Here is a 20,698-nt window from a genome sequence, read left to right as displayed (position 1 = left end):
GGCTGTCCACCATGACCTGCCCACGTAGGAATTTATGATCACAGCACTGCTTTTTCATCCACAATGTTTGAAGTTCTCTGATTAAAGAAAGTAGTGATCTCATAGAAATCACATACACTCACACGACAGATTTAAGCAGCATATTTAAGTTAACATGTGCTTTTAAATGTGTAGATACTAATCATAGGTAGATATTTGGCTATTTCCACCATAGGAGTTTTCGTGGTTAAATTAAAACTTTGTGAATCCTCTCCCCAGGATATTTTCCCATTGAATTTTAGAGAATGGGAGGGAGAGGGAGAGACAAACAGCGCTGTGAGAAGCACATGGAGTGGTTGCCTCCCGCATGTGCCCAGACCAGGGCTGGAGCCCACAACCAAAGCACGTGCCCTTTGCCGGAATCAAACCCGGGACCCTTCAGTCTGCAGGCCGACGCTCTATCTGCTGAGCCAAACTGGCCAGGCCTAATTAAAACTCTTAAATCTTCTCATTAGGAATAAGGACTCTTGCCTTTGGGAAGGTATGCTAACATGGGATGGGTTCGAGTACAGCCATATGTTTTTTTCAAGTTATTTTTATTGATTTTAGAGAGAGATTGATTTGTTGTTCCACTTATTTATGCATTCACTGGTTGATTCTCTTTTGAATGATTTTATTGATTTCTAGAGAGGGAGAGGAAGAGTGAGAAACATCAATGAGACACGTTCACTGGTTGCCTCCTACATGTGCCCTACTGGGGATTGAGCCCACAACCTGGGCATGTGCCCTGACCGGGAATCAAACCTGGCAGACCTCTTGGTCCATGGGAGGATGCCCCATCCACTGAGCAACACCAGCTGGACCACTGGTTGATTCCTTTCTGTGGGTTTGACCAGGGATCAAACCCACAACCTTGGCTTACCAGGACCATGGCCTGACCAGCTAACTGCCGGCCAGGATGGCCAAGTGGTCATGTGGAGTTCAAAGCCATCTCTATACCAGTCTCTGCACTTTCAAACTTAGTGACAGGAATGGGATGGAGAACAGGGTGGGGGTGCTCAGCCACACGGTGTCCCTTTGGGTTAGAAAACCATCTGGGAGAGAAAATGGGGTGCCAGGGGAGGGGCAGCTAGTCCCGTTGGTACTCTGTGGCCTTGTTCTCTCCTCCGTCTTCCTAACATAGAAACTCGTTAACAGTGACACTCACTGGAGATTGGTTGGTATTACAGGGAACTTCCTTCCCTTACATCATCATAATTAAAGGCTAATATGCAAATGGTCATCACTGTAATGCAGATAGGCAGGGACCTGAGGCTGCGTGGTGTCAGGACAGGGCGGGGGACCTCAGGCCACGCCCCCCGGGGCTTGATGGGGTGGGGCCGGCCAGGTCTGGGTCTCCTGCAATTCCGAAGCACCTGTGGGTAGGCGGGGACTTGACTCCACCGCATGCCCCAGACTCTGACAGGAGGGATTTTCATATACATTTTACTAATTTTCTTTAATTTCTGACACTTCTATTAAAGAGAAAGGGCAAATAGCAATATTAAAATATTTCCTCTAATTAATTCCCTTTTAATGTGCATGAATCCCGTGCACCAGACCACTCGTGTTATGTTTATGGCTGGAATGTTTCTATTATAGATACAAATCAGAAGGGAGCAGTCTCGGTGAAGCCAGACTTGAGGTGGGCCAATGGGTGAAATACTTCAGATTTTAGCACTTGCCACATTTATGTAAGATTTAAAAATAGTTCTTTTCTATCCCAGGCAGGCGTCACTATTTTGTAACTTTTGCTCCAGCGTTGATCCATCTTGGCAACCACCCCCAGCTCACATGGGGGCCCATGACTTACCATCTGTCCTGGTTCATTCTGTACATCCTCCCCGGTCCTTGCAGAAGTCAAAACTCCAGGGGGAAGTGGGAGACCTGTAACACTATCAACAATAAAAAGGTGAGAACTCTTCTTTGGGGCCCTCCGTGGCCTGCTGCTTCCTCCACATGAACCGTTTCGTAAGGGAGCGTCTGCGGCTCAGCTCCTGCTGACCCTGTTTCGTCAGGCCATGCCATCTCAATGATTCTTCTTGGACTCAGGGCATAATGGAGGTCATTGTGGCCACCCCCAAAGGCCACAGGAGAGCCCCGTGGCTTCTTGATGAATGTGGCTGCCCAGCCACCGGTTATAGTCACAGGTAGTCCCAGAACCTTAAATTAGGGAAACAGTTTCCTTTGAATCAATTAGGCAGAAAAAACATGAAGCAGAGCATGGGTTCAAGATTGGTTTTATTCTAGAGCCTGTGATGGCTGGTCAGCAGTGCTGGCCACACCTTGCAACCTGAGGGCCACCCGCCTCCTTCCAGGCCCTCAGCCAACAGAATCCCCACGAACAGATCAGAGAACAAGTGGATGTCTCCCCTCCTGCGCCCCATACTTTTCTAACAAGATTGTTTTATAGTCAAATGCAACTCAAACCCATGAACACACCAGTCATCTCCAGCATCACTGGTTCCCTCCCCACCCCAATAGGCAGCGAGGCAAGGGGGGCCGACTCATGTAGAAACTTGGCTGCGCCCCGAGGGAGCAGAGGTGCTGAGGGGCTGGCGTCTGAGGGTGGGGCCAGCAGGAGCCAAACGGCCTGTCCAGAATCCATCAAGTCGGCACAGCCCCGAGGACGGGCGAGCTCCTTGGAGGACCCTATTCCGTGGTGCTGGATGCGGAGGCAGCTGGTGATGTGGCCCATCGCTCCCTGCCCCTCAATGAAAACATGATAAACTCGGAGGTTTTACCTTCCAACCCACCATGCTGCCTGAGAAACATTCCAGTCACCGCACGCCAGCACCCACGCCCTCGTCAATGCCGGGGCTCCCAGCCCGCTGCCCCCCTTGGGTGGGCCAGCTAACACTGATTTGATTCTCCTTGACTCATAAAATGACTCTTTTAGAAAGTTCAAAGCTACCAGAGTGTCAGAAGGAAGACACTCAGTATACACTCCCCCACCCCTGCCCCCCACTTTGGGATACTTTCGCTACCATGTTCCACAGGAGCCAGGGGTGCCCGCTGGAGGCTGCCTGAAGTGCTTTCCGGATCGACTCCCAGACCAGGCAACGCCACGGGAACTGGGGCCAGGGCAGGGCCACCCCCAAGCAGATCTGTGGCCTTCGAGGTAGGTCCGGCAGGTTAGCTTATGCCCTGTCGCCAAGGCTGAGTCCAGTGCCCACTCCCACCGTAGCTCAGTCTTTGGCTTTAAATAGCAGCAGCCCAGGCCCGCAGTGCCTCCTGGGCGACAGAGCTAGTTCTCATGGCTGCCTCTTCTTCCTCCTCTTTTTTCTTCATTAAAAGCAGAGGTAGTCTTGGGATGATAAAATGGCAGTATTGTGACTTAAAGAAGCAGCTAAATAAGTCTCCAGGAGTTAAAAGTAATAATAAAGTGATTGATGAGGTTGAATAAATTAAGACATGGGTTACGTCACCCCTTCCCAGGCTGTCTTTGGAGTTTGGCCAGCAGCGCTTCCGTGGTCTTCTCTCCACTCCCCCTCCTCCCCTCCCGTCATGAGGGTCAAGAGCCCAGTAAGGCCCCAGTGGCTCCTCCAGCTGTGGGACCAAGAGGCAGAACTGGACTTGACGTGGTGCTCAGAACCGGGCACGACAGCCTCGGGAGCCGGTCCTGACGCAGAGGGCGGCGGGAAGGCACACGGAGGAGACCCAGGCCCTGCTCCAGACGCAGCCAAGAGGGCGGGGGTGGGGGCAGAGCAGGCGCCGGCCACCTCAGAGCTTCTTGAGGCGGCTGTACATCTCCCTCTTGCTCTTCTCCCCGGCCCAGGTCCGGCTTTTGGTGCGAAACTTCTTCAAGTCCTCCTTAAAGTCCTCGTGGTGCATGGGCCGGTAGCTGGGGGGCTCACAGTGCGACTAGGGGACAAGGCGGGTGAGGTCAGGGCACGCCTGTCTCTCTCCTAACCCTGCTTCCTCCCTCCTGGTGCTGGGAGACTGAGCAGCAGTGCAGACCTGGCCAGCGGGTTCTGAGGCCCCGCTTGCACCAGGCAAATTCCCAGACACCCGGCCAAACAGCCGTGACCACCAGGCAGACCCCACCGTCCCGCCTGGCAAGGGGCAGCCACGCTCCCCAGAGAGCCCCTCACCTGGCATTTCAGGAAGAACTCCTTGTACCCGCCCTTCAGGATGTACAGCTCAGGGTAGTGGAGTCTGGGGTACTCGTTGCTGAGCCGATCTCTCTCTCGCACGTAGCGGCACCTGCAAAGGAGAAGGCACAGGTCAGCGCTCCCGGCAGAGAATCAGGAGCCCACTGTCCAGCACAGCTGGCGGGGCCGCAGCACTCAGTGCTGAGCGTGACCCCGGCCCCGCGTGGGAGCCGAGTGCACAGCCAGTGCCAGCTTCGCACTGGAAGGCAGACACATCTTCCCAAACGTCCTCCCAGTGAAACAGCCCTAGCACCCCAGCCTCCGCCTCGGCCACTGGCCTCCGCCTCACCCCCCTCCCCCTCCCATCAGCCACTGCGGCCCCCTCGCTGCTGCCCCAGAAGCACTTCCTAAGCGTGGCACATTCACACATTGGATGCTGACGGGCCCCTGACTATTCTGAAATGCGGGCTCCTTAAGGTAGGGCTGTCCTGCCCACTGCTGCCTCCCACCTGGACAGCACCCGGGAGAGGGCACAGCAGGACCTGCAGTGCAGTCGCACTCGGAGATGCGCCCGGCCAGGTCTGCTCAGACGCCACCTCTGTGGGTGACCCTAGTTGACCTCCTAGTTGAGCTGCACTCCCCCTGCCACCTCTCCGACCACCTGTCAGCACTTGTCGTCTAATGTCTTCCTACCGGGACCCCCTGCAGCAGGCCCCGTCAGACCTGCTCACTGCCACCCCTCACTGCCTCTGTGCACCTGGCCCGTCCCAGTCCTCTGCAGGGACACGGACGATGGCTGGGCAGCCGTCTAGCCCCTCCCCCAGCTTCTCAGCATCACCACCTCTGGCCACGCCCAGCACCAGCCCTGCTACGTTAGTGAGAGTGCGGAGGCTGCTGGTAGAGCGCCGGAACATCACGTCCAGCCTTAAGGGGGCGCTGCTCCGCTGCAGTCTCACGCTCACCTACGGGGCACAGAGATGTTCTGGTAACAGCAGGGCCTCGGGCACCAATGCCCCGGCGGGAGTTTGTGCTAACGAGGGGGTGTTTGGGCACTTCGCCCCTCCCCCTCCACAATGCGCAGTAGCGTGAGAGCACACAGCCCTCCTCTGCAAGCATGGGCTGGACAAGGGTTCCAAGCACCACATCAAGTCTCGAGTGAGGACGTCACACTTTCCTGGCATTTGAACCAAGAGCCACCACAGGGCACCTGAAGGATGTCACCTGGGGACAGTAGTCCCACAGGTAGAACCAAGGACAGCAGGGACACAGGAAGGCAGGAGCTGAACTCCACATGAGGAAGCTGAACAGTGAGCCACACCGGACAGTGGCAAGGACTCTCAGGAGTGGGGCGCCGGCAGAGGTCAGGGCCCTGGGGGAAATGGCGGCAGAGGCAGCTGGACGGCAGCAGCCCGCCAGCCCCTGCACCTGGACCCGCCAGGCCAAGCCCACTCACTCCACGCGAGGAAGCTGCTCATGTCATCCAGTGGTTGCTAAGCAGAGAAGAATTTCAGAGGACACCACCACACAGGGATCTGTGCTCTCACAAAACCACAGTCCCACGCCAGGGTGCCGGTCAAGGCCTGGGGTGACCAGGTGGCACCGGGGCTGCGGGCGAGCACGCGCCACCACTCACATGCGCGGGCCCCGCTCGGAGGAGAACTCGCAGTGGAACACCACGATGACGCGCTTGCCGTCGGCCGGGCAGATGGGCTTCTTGAGCAGGAAGTCTTCCACCTCGTCCTCCATGTGCAGGTTCACCGCGCCCTGCAGGAAACCAGACTCAGCGCCACACCCCCCGGAGCCACGGTGCCACCCGCAGGCTCTTCCACGGGCCCCTCAATATGCTGCGGCTGTGCGCCCTCTCTGAGTGCTGTTTGTGACTTGGGACTTTCAAAAGCTACAGACAGTGACAAGCCTAACAGCGTCTGTAAAGTACCCCGTACCACATGTCAGCACTATTTTATTGGTTAAAAGATTGAAATGCACAAGCAGTTACTTTCTTTCCGGGAAAGTGTGACCCAACACCCCTTCCCACCAGGTGGCCTAACTGAGCCCTGGGCCAGGCCCAGGGTCTGCAGGCCTGGCTCGGAGAGCAGTGGGCACCGTCCAGATATGCGGTGGGGTGACGGGAGCATCTGCTGCACGAGGTGACGAGCCGTGCAGACCAGGAACGCCCTGTGGCACCCAGGAGGCAGGTGTCTTTCCGCAGCAGCCTCTCAGTTCTAACCAGCCTGTGAGCTCACACGCAGCCAGGGGTCCCCACCCGCTTTCAAACAGTCACAGATGCTGCCGAGGCCCCTTTATGCCTCCGACAGCAGGGCTCACCCCCAGCCTCGGGAACCCTTACCTTGATGTGGCCGCCCTCATATTCGTATGGGTACCGGCAGTCAATGATAACAAACTCTTTAATGAGGTTGGCAAACTTGCCATTCAAGACAGATGCCATCTGCGGAGAGAAAGGCCAGGAGGATCAGCATTGGCTGCTGGAAGAACTAGGTTCACAGTGCACGTGAGGCAGGGTCCAAAGCATGACTTACAATTTCTGGAGAGATGTACTTTAGGTCCTGGTGCTTCCCAGCGACTGTGTGGAAGAGATAACCCTGAAAGAGAAGAAATCTTTTGATATAGATTTGTAGTGAGGCTATAGATTTCTGCTTATTTATGCTTTTCTGCATTTCTATCTTTATAATAAGAAATACAGTTCCCCGAGAGCCTGCCTTGGGGTTGGAGAATGGCTTCCTACTTAAACTCTCTGATCAGCACCCTTGAGGTCTACAGTCCCACAGAGACTTTTAAAAATTTCAAACTGTCCCCTTGGGGACACCCCAGGAGCCACCTCAGAGAGGGAGGAAGGCAAGGGTGTGCGTGTGTGTAACCCATCCACCTGCATCACGTAGCTAGAGGGCGCCCTCACCTTGGAGAAGTCCCCTATGAGGTCTCTGGGGTCGTTATCCAGAATATTCTCGATGGTCCCCTTTGGGGGAGACGCCAAGGCTGGAGACGGATACAGAATCTGTAACAATCAAAGGTGGGAAGTGAGGACGGGGTTTTAAACAGGACTTTTGAGAACACTCACCTGGAACATGTCACAAGGAGACTAAAATGTTAGTTTATACTTAGCAAATGAAGATTTTTCATATTTGATTGAATCTTGAGTGAAAAGAAGGCCCACTAACTAGGTCTATTTTTTCAGCGTCTAACTGAATTTCCCTGAAACTGTTTTCCTTGCCCCTCCCCCCAGGCAGGAATAAAAGTAAGGCTGGGTCTAAATAAGAGGCCTCTCAACCAAATGCAACGTACAGACCTTTAGACCCAGATTTGAAAAAACAAAGGCAATTTGTTGACATGTACACAACACAAAGTCTCACAAACCTTCTTGCCCTTTAACCTAGAATTCCGCTTTTAAGTAGAAAAAACAGTTTCATAAAGTATTAGGCACCTAGAGTAGATTATAAAGTACAAGGCATCAGGCCTAGATGTTTCCATGGCTGCGATCTAGCTAACCTTTTAAGATGACGGATATTTATTCAAACCTTTCATGCTACAGAAAATATGGGCACTTTCCCAGTTTATTTTCTAATGCTTAATACCAAAACCTGATATAAGGACAGTGCAATGCAGGGAAAATGTATAAACAGAGCAATTGGAAGTAAGCCAAACATGACATTTCAGGAAGAAAAATAGCTTTAAAACCAGGAAATCTATGAAACCAACATATATAAACAAGCTGATAAAAACGGAGTGCTCCCAGCTGGCTACCATCATGCTCCCAAGGCATTAGCTCAGGGAGGAAACAGAGGCCTCAATGCCGAGAGCCATGACTCTCCCAAGACAGGCCACTCGTCCGAAGATACGACAGGTGGTCAAAGGGCGAGCCTGGGGCAGTCCGACTCAGGGGATAGAGTGTCGGCCCGCAGACTGAAGAGTCCTGGGTTTGATTCCGGTCAAGGGCACATACCTCAGTGGCAGGCTCGATCCCTGGCCCCGGTCAGGGTGCCTGCGGGAGGCAACCAATCGATGTGTCTCTCTCACATTGACATTTCTCACTCTGTCTCTCCCTCTCCCTTCCAATCTCTTTAAAAATCAGTGGGAAAATATCCTCGGGTGAGGATGAACAGCTTAGAGCTGTGCCTTTGCCTCGCTGTAACGAAGTGGCCCAATCTCTACTCCACTGGGATGGTGTCAGTGGAGGCCAGAGGGAGCCTAAATCCCACTCCTCCCAGCAAAATGAGGCTTCCTCCACCCCACATACCAGGCCCAGAGGCCGCGTTGGGGAACCTGAACTTCAATCCCCACCTTCCCCACACCGTCAAAGGAGACCTGCTAAAACCCAAAATATACAGATGCAACTGAAAAACCACTTGTCAGACCAAGAACCAGAAAAATCAACGGAAGCCAACACCATGACAGATGCTGGGATTGCCTGAGAAAGACTCGAAAGCCACCACCATCCAACGTGCCAAGAGGCAATTCCAGACACACTTCAGCAAACGAGAAGCAGAAGGCGAGCTCAGCAAAGAGAGCCCGTGGAGATGTGAGAACTGAAAACACAGCCGCTCTTCCTGCACACCCACCTCCCGGGGCTCCTCGGGACTGGCTGCCGCCCCGGCACTGGCCCTGAGCGCGCTCTTCCTCCGCTTGGCGTTTCCAGGGGGGGACAGCTCTCGGGATCGGTCAGGTCTCTTCAGCACTGAGCGCAGGGCGGGACTGCCCGTGGGAGTGGAGTCAAACAGCTGGCATCGGTTGCCCTTTGGGAAAACATATAAAACCCCATTATCCACAGGCCACGCTCTCAGCACCCTCATCTCCACAGCTGTCCTAACTCACCTCCAGGTGGGGAATACAGAAGTCAAACAGACTTTGAGCACAAAGCAGAGACAAACCGTGTTCCAGGTGTTTGGCAGATTTTTTTGTGCAAATGTTGAAAAACCTGGGCACAAAGTCCAGGAGCCCTGGCTGGCAGCTCAGTGGTTAGAGCACTGGCCCACACACCAGGGGTCTCAGGTACGATGCCTGCCCCTGGTTGGGACGATGCCTGCCCCTGGTTGGGACGTGTGGGAGGCAAGCAATCGATGTGTCTCTCACATCAATGTCTCTTTCTCCCTCACCTCCCTCCTTTCCACTCTCTAAGTCAATGGAAACCTATCTTCCCTCGGATGAGGATTAAAAAAAAAAAAAAAGGTCCAAGAGACCCCGGGACAGAGACAGCAACGACCCTGAGAGCCGAGAGTGCCCGTGGGGGAAAGCTGCCTTTGAGGTTAACCATAGCCGCCGCCCGTGAACGCCACTCCTCAACTCCCACCTGCACCCACAGCCTAGTGCTCAGGGCCATCGATCACTGTTGCTGGGAGGAACCTCAGCTGCTACTTGGTCGCCCTCTACAGCAGTCCTTCCTGGATGACCGCCAGCCTCCTTCCCCACACGTGAGGCACCCTCTGGCCTTCCTGCCTTAGAGCTCATCCTCCTGCTCGAAACGAACTGCCCTGGCAGCTCCTAACTCTAAGGCTTGTGGTCCAGCACCAGCTGCTCTTGTTCTGCAGTAAGAACAAGGCTCATTCCTCTCCCAGTGAAGCCCTCTGTCCCAACCCTTCGCCAGTCAGCCCACCACATCTCTCATGGCTGAGTCTCCTTCTTCTCCTGGCTGTTCTCCGCACGTGCTCTCGTCTCTACACATTCTGTGCCAAGTAAAGCACGTGGCAGTCCAGCACGTGCGCTCTACCCGAATCAAACAGGGCGGCCGCGCTGTCTCTGTGCTGGGCCAGGGCGCTCCGGGGAGGAGCTGTGGCTGCGGCTCACGGCTGGGTGGGTGGGTATGGGCGGAGCCTGTGCTGGAGTCTTTCTATTCTTGCTGCCGACAAGTTACTCACTCAGAAAGCTTTCACTTAAATCTAAGCCAATACCGTCTTACGCCGTTTAAGCACAACTATTTCTTAAATCCGATTGAGCAGGTATTTCCCAGATATCACCCAGTGATCTTAAACCGGAGTCCACAGGTCAGAGCTGTACGGAAAGGGTATTCGCTGACCAAGAATGGCTGGGATGAACTAGAAATTACAAAAACAAGAACTGCAAGCATATACATTACTGAGACGGCCTCACACGTTAACGAGGACAAAAACCTTGAAGGGAAAGAAAAGGCTGTGCCGTTAACACAAGAAATACTAGTGGCAGTCAAGGTCCAGGGCCCCAGAACAGAATCTCAAACGGAGCAGAGTTTGGTCCCTGTGGTGACGTGAGCAAAGGGCTCACTTCCTGTTCACGCTGGTCCAGTCAGAGGCCCAGAGGCTTGGGACCCGCAGACCCACAGGGCCACTCACCACGTGTGCAGCTCTTCTCATGACCAGGGGGGCCGTCCAGAGGCTGGCCATGCAGGACGAGGTCTCGTCATCATTCTGGAGAGAACGTGTGACAAGGTCCGCAGAGATGAGCATGGGTTTCAATGCTGGTGTGGCTTTGCCCAAATACCAGAGAGGCCTGGGTGGGCATCACCTAATGTTCCTTCCCCCACTCCCCGACATTTTACAGCGAGAAGAGGATCACATTTTAGAGTTCAGTCATCTGCACACAGCACCCCCTATCCATACAGGAGGTACGGAATTTCATCTAGAAGGACATTTCAAATTCTCACCAAATAAAGCAAAACACCAGCTCAATCAAGCCCCGGGAACCGCTGTGCCTTCCCCCCGTACTTATTCACGAGTTCTCCCGGGGTCGTTAGTGGGCCGGACAGGGAAACACACACACAGCACCTTCAGATTCTCTCCATCAAGAAGGTCCATGAAGCCATCATCTTCATCAGACAGAGTGGCAGCCACGGGTGACTGGGGCATGAAGAGTGGAATGAGGTTCCCTGGCTCGCTGTTCTCTCTTTCGTTGGAGGAAAGCTACGAGACAGAATTCATGCCTGTTAATAAACGACCAGCTCTGATCTCCTCGGATGGGTCATCAGTTCTTATGAGGAAAACACAGTATATTTGTTTTAAGTAAAATTTTAGCCCTACTAATCAAAGGAATATGAACACCAGGTTATAAATTTGATGTCGCCTAGCTGGTGTGGCTCAGTGGATAGAGCATCAGCCTGTGGACTGAAGGGTCGCGGGTTCGATCCCTAGTAGGGGGTGTGCAGGAGACAGCCGACCAATGACTCTCTCTCATCACTGATGTTTCTGTCTCTCTCTCTTCTTCTCTGAAACCAATAAAATATTTTTAAAAATAAAAATAATGATTCGATGTCCACACACAGTGCTAACAGAGCGAGGCCAAGTAGCCTTCACAAAGAACCCTTCCCAGAACAATTGCCCCGGCAGCAGCACCCGGGGTTAGCCTTTTGGGAAAGACAAGGCTTATCAGCGGACGGTGATTAGTGAACACAGACCCCCGTGAGGGCTGTGACAATATGACAATCTGACAAAATGAGGAAGGGCGAGAAGGTGCAAGTCTCATGAAGACCACAAAATGGCCCAGAGAATGCTTATGTGAGTAACTCCAGATACGAGAGGAAAGTAATATAATCTCTACATGCATGTTCCCATTTCCGTCTCCCAACACACGACGGGTAACCCTTTCCTGTCAACAAACCAGAAGAGCAATGCCTATGCAGGTTAAGGATCACGGAGCTCACTCGTTTTGACTCCAAAGCCCAAGCTTTCTCCCCACCCCACCCTCCCTAGGAAAGAGATCACTCTTGGAGTGAAAACGGGGTCTCATCAGGAACCCTACGTATTTGATACAGGAAATCTAAACCGCTCGTGACCCACCGACGCGGATACAAGCATTGCGGACACTTTACTGCTTCTTTTCTACGTGCTTTCCAAAGCCAGGGGAAAAGGTCAGACACATTTTTCCTCCACAGGAACAAGGTGGTCCCACATCAGCCCTACAAGTATCTTTAACCCCTTGGGTGCTGGAGAGCGCAATCGCGCTCCTCCTGTCTTTCGACAAAAGTGCCGGGAGCGCTATCAAAGCTTCGAAATGGCGTCCAGTTCTAAGTCTGCTTTTATTAGTGATGATGATATCGCTAAATATGTCAATGTAGTAAAGGTTTCCTTAAGTTTTTGAATATGTAACTTCATTTACTTGTGATTCATAATTTTTTTCCTAAACTGCTGTAAAATCAGCAAAAATGCCTTGGCAATTTTAGCATCGTTCCTAGGATATTGGCTGGCGCTCAAAGGGTTAATATCCACATCCCCCGGGGGCATGAGCCCAGGACCCTCAGTGGCCGGGCAGATCACTCCCAGCGCCCTCTGCAGCAGCCTGCTGTTCTGGGCGTTCTGGTCCTCCCCGGTGCACCTGAGCACCCCGGGCACAGGGCAGTGCCTCACCCAGCAGGACCCCCCCGTGATGCTCACACTGGGGCATGGCACCCGTTTCTGCGACCGAGTTCTTGACTCCCCAGGTGCAGATGTGCCACAGAAAATGACACACAGGTCTCCGGACCGAGCACGCTTCCTCCATGGCTCCCACACCACTGAGGCAAGAGGTGCTGCAGACCAAAAGGACACAAAGGAAACACCTGACATTGGCTCTGCCTTTCCTTCTGCTGACCCCGCAGCGGCTGCAGTGAGGGGCAGCCAGGGGATCATAGGAAATGCTGGCTTCGAGCGCGCACACGAGGCGTGTCTGCAGTTTGGATGCCCAGCTCTCAGAGGGTTACCGTGTCCCTTGGCAAATCACCTAAGCGCCCTGACCACACTCCCCCAGTGTGTGACACGGCAGGTGCAGCTACTTTGCAGACTTGAGATGAAAGGTAAGGAAACAGCCCCTTCCCCCCCAGCAGGTGTTCCTGCCTGTCCCTCCCCTCAGCCCCCAGGCACTTTCCCTTTCTCTCACCTAAGCTCCAGGGGCCCTTCGATTCTGTAACTTGTTTCCTGAGCCTCCACAGCCCAACTGGCTCACTTCTACCACCTCTGTAACTTTCAAGTAAACTTCCTCTTATAATTTGAAAAAACAAACAAAACATAAAAGTGCTCTGCGCTGTCCTGGCACAGTTGAGAGATCACCAGTTCGATTCCTGGTCAGGGCACATGTCCGGGTTGTGGGCTCGATCCCCAGTAAGGGGTGTGAAGGAGGCAGCAATGTTTCTCTCTCTCCTTCCCCTTCCTCTTTCTCAAATCAATAAAAACATTTTTAAAAAATGCTTTGTGCTAATGCCAGACATAGCAATACTGGCTGAACACATTCCTTAGACCCCAAGCCAGTCTGGAGAGTTGTATTTTCAGATGCATGTTCCCAGCAAAACCTGGAAACCAAACGTGATCATTTTATCCAAGTTGGGCCTCTCTCGTCCACAGCGGTCAGACCACCAGGAGAAAACTCCGGAAGCGATGACAGTCTGCCTGGCAAATGAGTGCCCCACTTACTGCCAGCAGCCCAGAGGCAGTGGTTCCCTGAAATCCACACTTCTTACTAAGCCGCCTTTGCAGGAGGCTAAGGTCTTCCCTCCAAACAGCACCCAGTACCTCTTAGCTCCCAGGACGCACTAGGAAAGAGCAAGTTTTACGTGAGACACGTAATCCCGCCACAGAGAACAACCAGGAAGCCTGCAGACTGTCTTCCCAGAACAAACCAGGTCAAATATTCTTTGCTCGAGTCCAATATTTCAAACAGACCATCTCTCACTCAGCTTCTGCCTGTCTCCTCTCCAGACACAGCAAAAACACCAAAAAATGTGACCAACTAGTTTCAAAAGACAGGGTCAAAGTAAAGACATCAAGAGCTACTGGGTGTCTTCCATTCCAGGTTAAAGGAGCGTGAATTCTCTTCCCGCCAGAAACTTCCCTATGAGCCAGAGCACGTACCATCCGGGCTGGAGCAGAGCTCTGCCTCTGGGTGAAGAGATCTCCACCCTCCTCACGTCGCAGGCAGCCACGAGACGCGGGTCTTACTGGCTTCTTAAACTCAAAGGCCTCCTGCAAGACAGTACAGTCGAGACATCTGCCACGGTCGATGGCACCAGCTCCAGGGCCTCCGCTGGAACTCGGGTGAGACGGACAGGGCGGGGCACGGGTCACTTTTGTAAATGCCTCCGAACTAAGGATGTGCACACTTCTGATCTAACGCCAACACCGGGTCTGTGTAACTACCAATTGCGAAGGCTGTCAACAGCTGACTTCTAATACAGCATGTTTCTCACCTGGCTGACCTCCCTAGCAAGCACTTCACTGCCAAGTCCACAAAACACTGAGTTATAAGCTAAGCCAACAATTTTAAAATCTAAAGCCAAGTTAACATGCCTGCAGATGGGAGCAATGCTTCTCCCGGTGCATTTGTTGGAGCTTTGTGTTCCCCACCTTCTTCCTCCCACGGTCATTTCTTCCCTGCGTAAGAAGACCGTACCCCAGCCCCGGACAGAGTGGCTCAGTTGGGTGAGCATCAATTCCCGGTTGGGGCACATGCCCGGGTGGGGGCCTGATCCCCAGTAGGGGGCACGCAGAGGACAGCTGACCCATGTTTCTCTCCCTCTCTAAAATCAGTAAGAACACATTTAAAAATAAGATCACTGTATTCCACACTAAAAGCCCTGGGGGAAACCAAGCGGGACAAACCTCACACAGGCTGAGCGACGGAGTGAGCAGCGGTAGGACACACACTGCACGGCTGCTTTCCCTCCAGGTCTACAGCACCCATACCCCTTCCGAATCGCCCACCTCAGAGCCGGCTCCTGCGCTCAGAACCGCGACAGCTCAGACCCGAGGCCTCCTGGGCCAGCACGGGACCACGTGCTGCTTTTGCATCAGCTCTTTAGCCATCAACCACAACCCACTCGTCCCCAAGCGACTGGACGAAGCCTGACAGGCTACGATGTGCCTGAAATCTGGCTTCACAGCCAGGCAGGACGACTTGAACCTCTGCGGCTTCCCTTCTAGAACAAAGCCCCGAGCAGGCCACCCTGGGAGAAGCCGAGGCTGGGAGGGAGAGGGCACCGGACACCAGGCCTGGTCCAGGTCTGCACGTGCAGGTGGAAAGCCACTCCCCTGAGGCTGCAGCCTGGCAGGCACTGGAGGCAGGCACTCCTTCTCTTCCCAGCTCTCCCATGGGACAGCTCACGGAAGCAGGAGGTTTCACACTTAGCCTGTGAGGCTCTAAGGGTGAGGAACGGGCACCCTAGCGGGGACTGGAGAGCGGAGAAGAGCTGTGGAAACACAGCGAGAGGGCTGGCTTCTGCGTGGCAACCACAGCTCAGCCTCTCAGCTGCCGGTCCAGTGACCGAAATTCCCTGGGACTGGCCGCTCTGTTCTCCCACATGCGGTCAAGCACGTGTCCTAAGGCCTAGGCTGCCTACAGCCATGCCAAGGCCAGCGCACACGGAGGAGAGGGAGTCCTGGGCCGACCCTCCCGGACAAGCTCTTCGCGGATATATCAACTCTTCTAGGAGCTCCCGGCAGGCACGCCTGCGTTCCTGAACCACTGAAACGCCTTCTGTGTCATCTCACTGAATGCCCACATCCCCTACAGGACACTGCATTTCCTGCTCACAAAGAAAACCAAACCTAAAGAAGCCCGCCAAGGGCACGGAGCTCAGCAGCAGCAGGATTCAAACCCACGTGCCTGCCTCCCAAGCCCACCGTGACTTTGGTCAAGTGTCTGCTCCCCGAAAGCAGCCCAGCCACGTCCCTAAGCCACTGGCCTGGGGCCTCTCCTGCTCAGGGTGGTACATGGAGCAACACTCACGTTTTCCTTATTCTCCTCCTGGTCCATCAGCTGAAAGACATCCCGGTCCATGGAATCGGAGTGGCTCCTCTTCAGAGCGGGACTACATCCCAGAAGCTTCAGCTGCCAAAGTGAGAGAGGAGGTAAGGTGCACGAGTGAAAATGCAGCGGCAACTCAGTTCTCACAAGAAAAAAAGAGATGCACGGGTGCCCGCCCTCTCACTGCAGCCATGTGGCCGGGGCCCCACCAGGCCAGAACCCGAGTTCCCGATACCTGGCTTTCATTTACTCCCTAAAGGCCTACAGGGCTCTCAGCAGGGATTTAGGATTGATAAGTCACCCCTTCCCAACATCATTCACACAAAAGGCGCCCCTCCCAGTGGATAAAGCTCTGGGAATTAGAGGAGGTGGGGAAAAGGCAGATTTGAAGTTGCTTTCAGGAATGTTTAAATGCTTTTGAAACTAGGGAAAAGCAGCCTTCGCTGTCTAAATTCATGTCTGCTATTACAATCACACAGGCAGCTAGGGGGGAGAAAACAGGTATTAGTTCGAAATATACTAAAGAACTGACTTACGGGCAGGGAATTTATTCTTCTCATGGGATTTTCACGGCTGCAATGAAACCGGGAGGCAAATCATGAGAGGCAGGCATATCAGTAGACAACAGTGTCCTAACTAGCTCGAGGGGTAGTCCAACATTCCCCCTTTAGGCAGATTGGAAGAACAGATTTCTGAAGCTGTCCTGTTTTCACAAGCACCCAACACTGGGCTTCAAGGTTAAAAAAGCAGGCCCAAGGTCACTTCTTAACATACACACATGCTCTTAAGGCTATGATGCCAGAGGATAGGGCAAGGCCTGGATGAGACTCAAATAAAATACCAAATTACAGCTAAAATAAAGGAAGTTCTGAAAACTGCTGACACAAACAACTCATTCTCTCTAAGGTATCAGACTGTTGCCCTAGCTGGTTTGGCTCAGTAGATAGAGCTTCGGACTGCAGACTGAAGGGTCCTGGGTTCGATTCTGATCAAAGGCACATGCCCAGGTTTCGGGCTCGATCTCCAGTGTGGGGCATGCAGGAGGCCGTCGGTCAATGGTTCTCTCTCATCACTGATGTTTCTATCTCGCTCTCTCTTCCTTCCTCTCTGAAGTCAGTAAAAAAAAAAATTAATAAGAAATACAGTATCAGACTTGTCCTGGCCGGGTGGCTCGGTTAGAGCGTTGTCCCATACACCAGAAAGGTCAAAGGTTGGATTCCCGGTCAGGGCACATACCTAGGCTGTGGGCTGGATTGGGGCACATACAGGAAGCAACCGACAGATGTTTCTCTTTCACATCCGTTTCTTTCTCTTCCCCTCCTTCCCGCTCCATGGACATATCCTTGGGGGACGGTTTATTGACTATTAATTTACTTATTTTAGAGAGAGAGCGACTTGTTGTTCCACTTACTTATGCATTCATTGGCTGCTTCACCAGGACCCGGGATTGAACCCAGCAACCTTGGTGTATCGGGAAAATGCTCTAACCAGCTGAGCTACTCTGCCAGGCACTGGGTGAGGATTTAAAAAATAACAGTAGTAATAATAATGGTAAGATAGCGGACTGTTTATAGGACCCAGGAGTCTTACTAGGGACAGCTAAATCCAGAGCATGACCAATTTCATCAGCAACTTCAGAGAAGTTTTTTCTAAGCACAAACATGTGAATACATACTTTTCTTTACTGTCCAAGGGCCCAGGAGAATCCAGACAGAAACCTGTGGGAAATAAAAAAATATATCTTTTAGGAAAGAGCACACGAAACACCACTCTGTCATTAAAATAAGTACGACTCCCTAGTACCGTTTCTTTAGGCCAGTCCACAAAGCTGGCCTGGACTTTATGCCAAAAATAAAGTCTTTATATGATTGTCAGAAACTTCCTATTTTCATGGTGTATCTACTAATCCCCCTGGCCTATCTGCAAATGCCACCAAGGAAGACGGGATGTGGGGAGGGAGTGCATTAACCCAAACCTTCTCATCACTTCGTGGTTACTGAGCTCCAACCCCTGGAGAGGATGGCCCAGCACCAGTGGCCTAGCATGGTTTTGATTTCAAATATCTTATCTTTGCCAGATCAGTATGCGTAACTCGGGGGTTTGGGAAATACACGATGTCATATGACAAAGTCAGACATTACTGCCTTCGACAAATTAACACCAAGGGAGGTGCCCATCTCCCCAGAGGCGGCAGGTGGAACCCCTGCCCAGCACTGCCCGTCAGCAGCCTGCCTAGCACACCTTTCATCTCTCTAGTGTATCCTTGGGTGCGGATGTATTGATTATGTATCGACTTTAGAGAGCGGGAGAGCAGTTTGTTGCCCCACTTCTCTATGCACCCGTTGGGTGCTGGGTCGGATCCCGGCCAGGGGGAAGCAAGCACTGAAGGCACGGACAGGTGGATGGCACCCAGGTGACCTGCCAGGCAGCGGGGCCAGCGCCTGGCGGATGCTCTCCCTCCCCACGCTGCCAGGCAGTCTCCCGGGAAAGCGCAGGTTCCACTGCCTGCTCCCCACACACGGGCGGGCACAGGATGAACGAATGGCGAGGACCGAGTACCTGAATCTGTTGACTCGGAGGAGCCCATTCTCTGAAGACTGTTCTTCGCCTCGGGCGGCTGCTCGCCCACACTGAAACCGAGAGAGAACCGTGTTTCTGGGCCATGGCTACGGGTCCCTTCCAGGGGCAGCGTGGGCGCTGAGCAGCCCCACACCCCGGCACGCGCATGGGGCAGAAAGGACGCGGGGTGGGCGCAGGGCAGGACCAGGGTGGATGCCGGCGTGTTTCCGGAAGTGGGAGCTGGGAGCAGCCAGGAAACACCAACAGGAAATGCACGGCTTTTTTAAACGTTGTTTTTTGCTCCGAGAAGCCCAGAGAACTCTGCGGCCGGGAAGCCGGGAAGCGGAGTGAAAGGCCCGGCTCTGGGTTCTGGGCACCACGCGGGGGGACATCGGGAACGTGCGGGGAGCAGGGCCCAGGTGTCGCACAAAACCCCGACGAAACGCCGCGCTCCTTTGTGGAGAGGAACGAAGCTCACAGGAACGAGGATGCTGCAAGATGGTGTGGCCCCAGGTGCAAGCGGGGCCCCGGGGCCGGCTCGCCTTTACCCCCGGGAAGGGGGGCCCCCAAACAGCCTCCTGGGGCCAGGACAGAAGCGGGCAGGGCAGGGCAACCCGCAACCCGCAGGGCAAGGGCGGTGAAGTCGGGGGCCGGGCCCCCCACACCCTTCCGGGCCCGGCTCCGGGCTGCCGGCGGCCCCGAGGGTCCGAGCGGCCTCCCCCGCCCCATATCCCGCCTGGGGGAGGGTGCACACGGCGGGCCCCCGCCCGACCACCCCGAGCGCCGCCGGCGAGGCCAGAGGCCTGCGGGGCCCCGCCGCCCCCGTACCTGCCCAGGCCCTGCAGCTGGTCCATGGTGGCCGCCAGGGCGGTGACGGGCGACAGGCCGCCGGCGGCCGGCTCGCCGCCGAAGAGGGCCTTCACGACGGGCGGCGGCGCGGGCGGGGGGCTGCAGGCGAAGAGCAGGCGGCGGCGGTGCGGGGGCTCCGGGCCCAGTTCCATGGCCGCGCCCGGCCGCCGGGGGGACGCCGGCTCCCTCTGCCTCCGCGGCGCCCGTCCGCCCCGCCGGCACTGGCCTGCGCCGCGCGCCCCGCCGCCGGTGCCCGCGGCTCAAACACAAACACGACCCCGCGGTCCGGGCCGCGGCGGCCGCGGAGGAAGCGGCGCGGACGGGCGTCCGGCCCCCGCAGGCGCCACCCACACGCACGGGTGCTTCCCGCTCACCCCGCGCGGCCCGCGGGCGGGAGGCGGCCTCTTGAAGGTCAAATCCAAACAAACGCGGCGGGTCGGGGAGGGAGAGCGGCCGCGGCCGAGCGGCCCCGGCCCGGGCCTACCCCGTCCTCGCGTCCTTCTCAGCCCCTCGCCCGCCCGGACCCGCAGCGACCGGCCGCCGGCCTCCGCTCTCGTGGACTGTCGCGGCGCAGCGCCCTTTCGCGCTAATAGCTGCCCCGAGGCCCCGCCCTCTCCCTCCCCGCCCCCCTTTCCTAGTTGGCGCCAAACGGAGCCCGCCAATCAGGGAGCAGCTCTGCCCCCTGGCTCCCGATTGGCAGCCGGGCCGAACCACGAAGAGGGGGCCGAGGACGCCGCTCGCGGGACCAGCGAGGTCACGTGCTCGCCGAAAGGGGCGGGGCCTCGGGGAGACCCGAGCGGACCCGAGCGGACCCGAGCGGAGCCGAACGGGAGCGAGCTCGGAGGTCAATGAAAAGTCCCAGCAGCTCCTGCGAGGCGCGTTCGGGACGCGATGGCGGCTCTTGGCCCGTTGCATGCTGGGGAGCGTAGTTCCCAGCCCGCGCGGCCGTCCCGTTGCTCCCTGCCCCGGGCTGGGCTACCGATGCTTCGACGCAGGCTCGGCACCCCACCCCCTGAGCGGGTGGAGGCTGGAGGGGGCCAGGCTGAGCTCCGCCCTGCAGGCCTGCGGGCCCCTCCCTTCCGCACGGGTCTCCACGCCCCGAGTCTATGTTTGATAACGAGGGAGGGAACCGAGTGACCCCTGGACTGGGCGCTGCCCTCCCAACCCCGGGCCCAGGGCCCGAGAGCTAAGGCTCCTCCCGGGCGAGGCCCTGCGGCTAAGCTGGCCCCGCACGAAGGCGGGGGCGGGGGCCTTCGCTCGCCGCCCTTCAGCTCTGCCTGCCTTTCCGGAGGCCCCCTTCCTTCTCGCCCCGCCTTGCCTCCCCGGTTCGGAGCTCCTAGCAACGCCATCGCCGTGGTCGTGGCTCACACACAGTGCGTGCGGGCCAGGCGACTTCCCAGTGCGTTATCTGTATTATTATTCCTTTTTTCTCTTTGAAGATTGACTCAAGCGTTGAAGGTGATTTTTACGATGTGGGGGCCGTCTTC

General features: G+C 55.3%; 1 protein-coding gene across 2 annotated transcripts; it reads right to left on the bottom strand.

The window, feature by feature from the left end:
• Positions 1-2,241: 2,241 nt before the first annotated feature.
• Positions 2,242-19,801, bottom strand: CDC25A (cell division cycle 25A). 2 transcript variants are annotated; one of them, XM_036333677.1, is made up of 15 exons: positions 19,191-19,800; positions 18,363-18,433; positions 17,479-17,521; positions 16,340-16,376; positions 15,786-15,887; positions 13,913-14,023; positions 10,862-10,996; positions 10,430-10,504; positions 8,687-8,860; positions 7,027-7,125; positions 6,650-6,712; positions 6,460-6,558; positions 5,746-5,876; positions 4,113-4,224; positions 2,242-3,882 (listed from the first exon to the last, which is right to left on the bottom strand). In XM_036333677.1, exons 1-15 carry the CDS (start codon positions 19,361-19,363, stop codon positions 3,742-3,744), a joined length of 1,566 nt encoding a protein of 521 aa, XP_036189570.1. In that variant the 5' UTR covers positions 19,364-19,800; the 3' UTR covers positions 2,242-3,741. The 2 variants fall into 2 exon arrangements, with proteins under 2 accessions (XP_036189570.1, XP_036189571.1); XM_036333678.1 differs by lacking the exon at positions 13,913-14,023 and having other exon boundaries at positions 19,191-19,801.
• Between the last annotated feature and the right edge of the window lie 897 nt (positions 19,802-20,698).

This window comes from Myotis myotis, unplaced genomic scaffold (genome assembly GCF_014108235.1).
Source record: "Myotis myotis isolate mMyoMyo1 unplaced genomic scaffold, mMyoMyo1.p scaffold_m19_p_13, whole genome shotgun sequence".
NCBI classification, from domain to species: domain Eukaryota; kingdom Metazoa; phylum Chordata; class Mammalia; order Chiroptera; family Vespertilionidae; genus Myotis; species Myotis myotis.
Note: the sequence above shows the minus strand (reverse complement) of the source record. Positions and strands in the feature narration are given on the sequence as shown.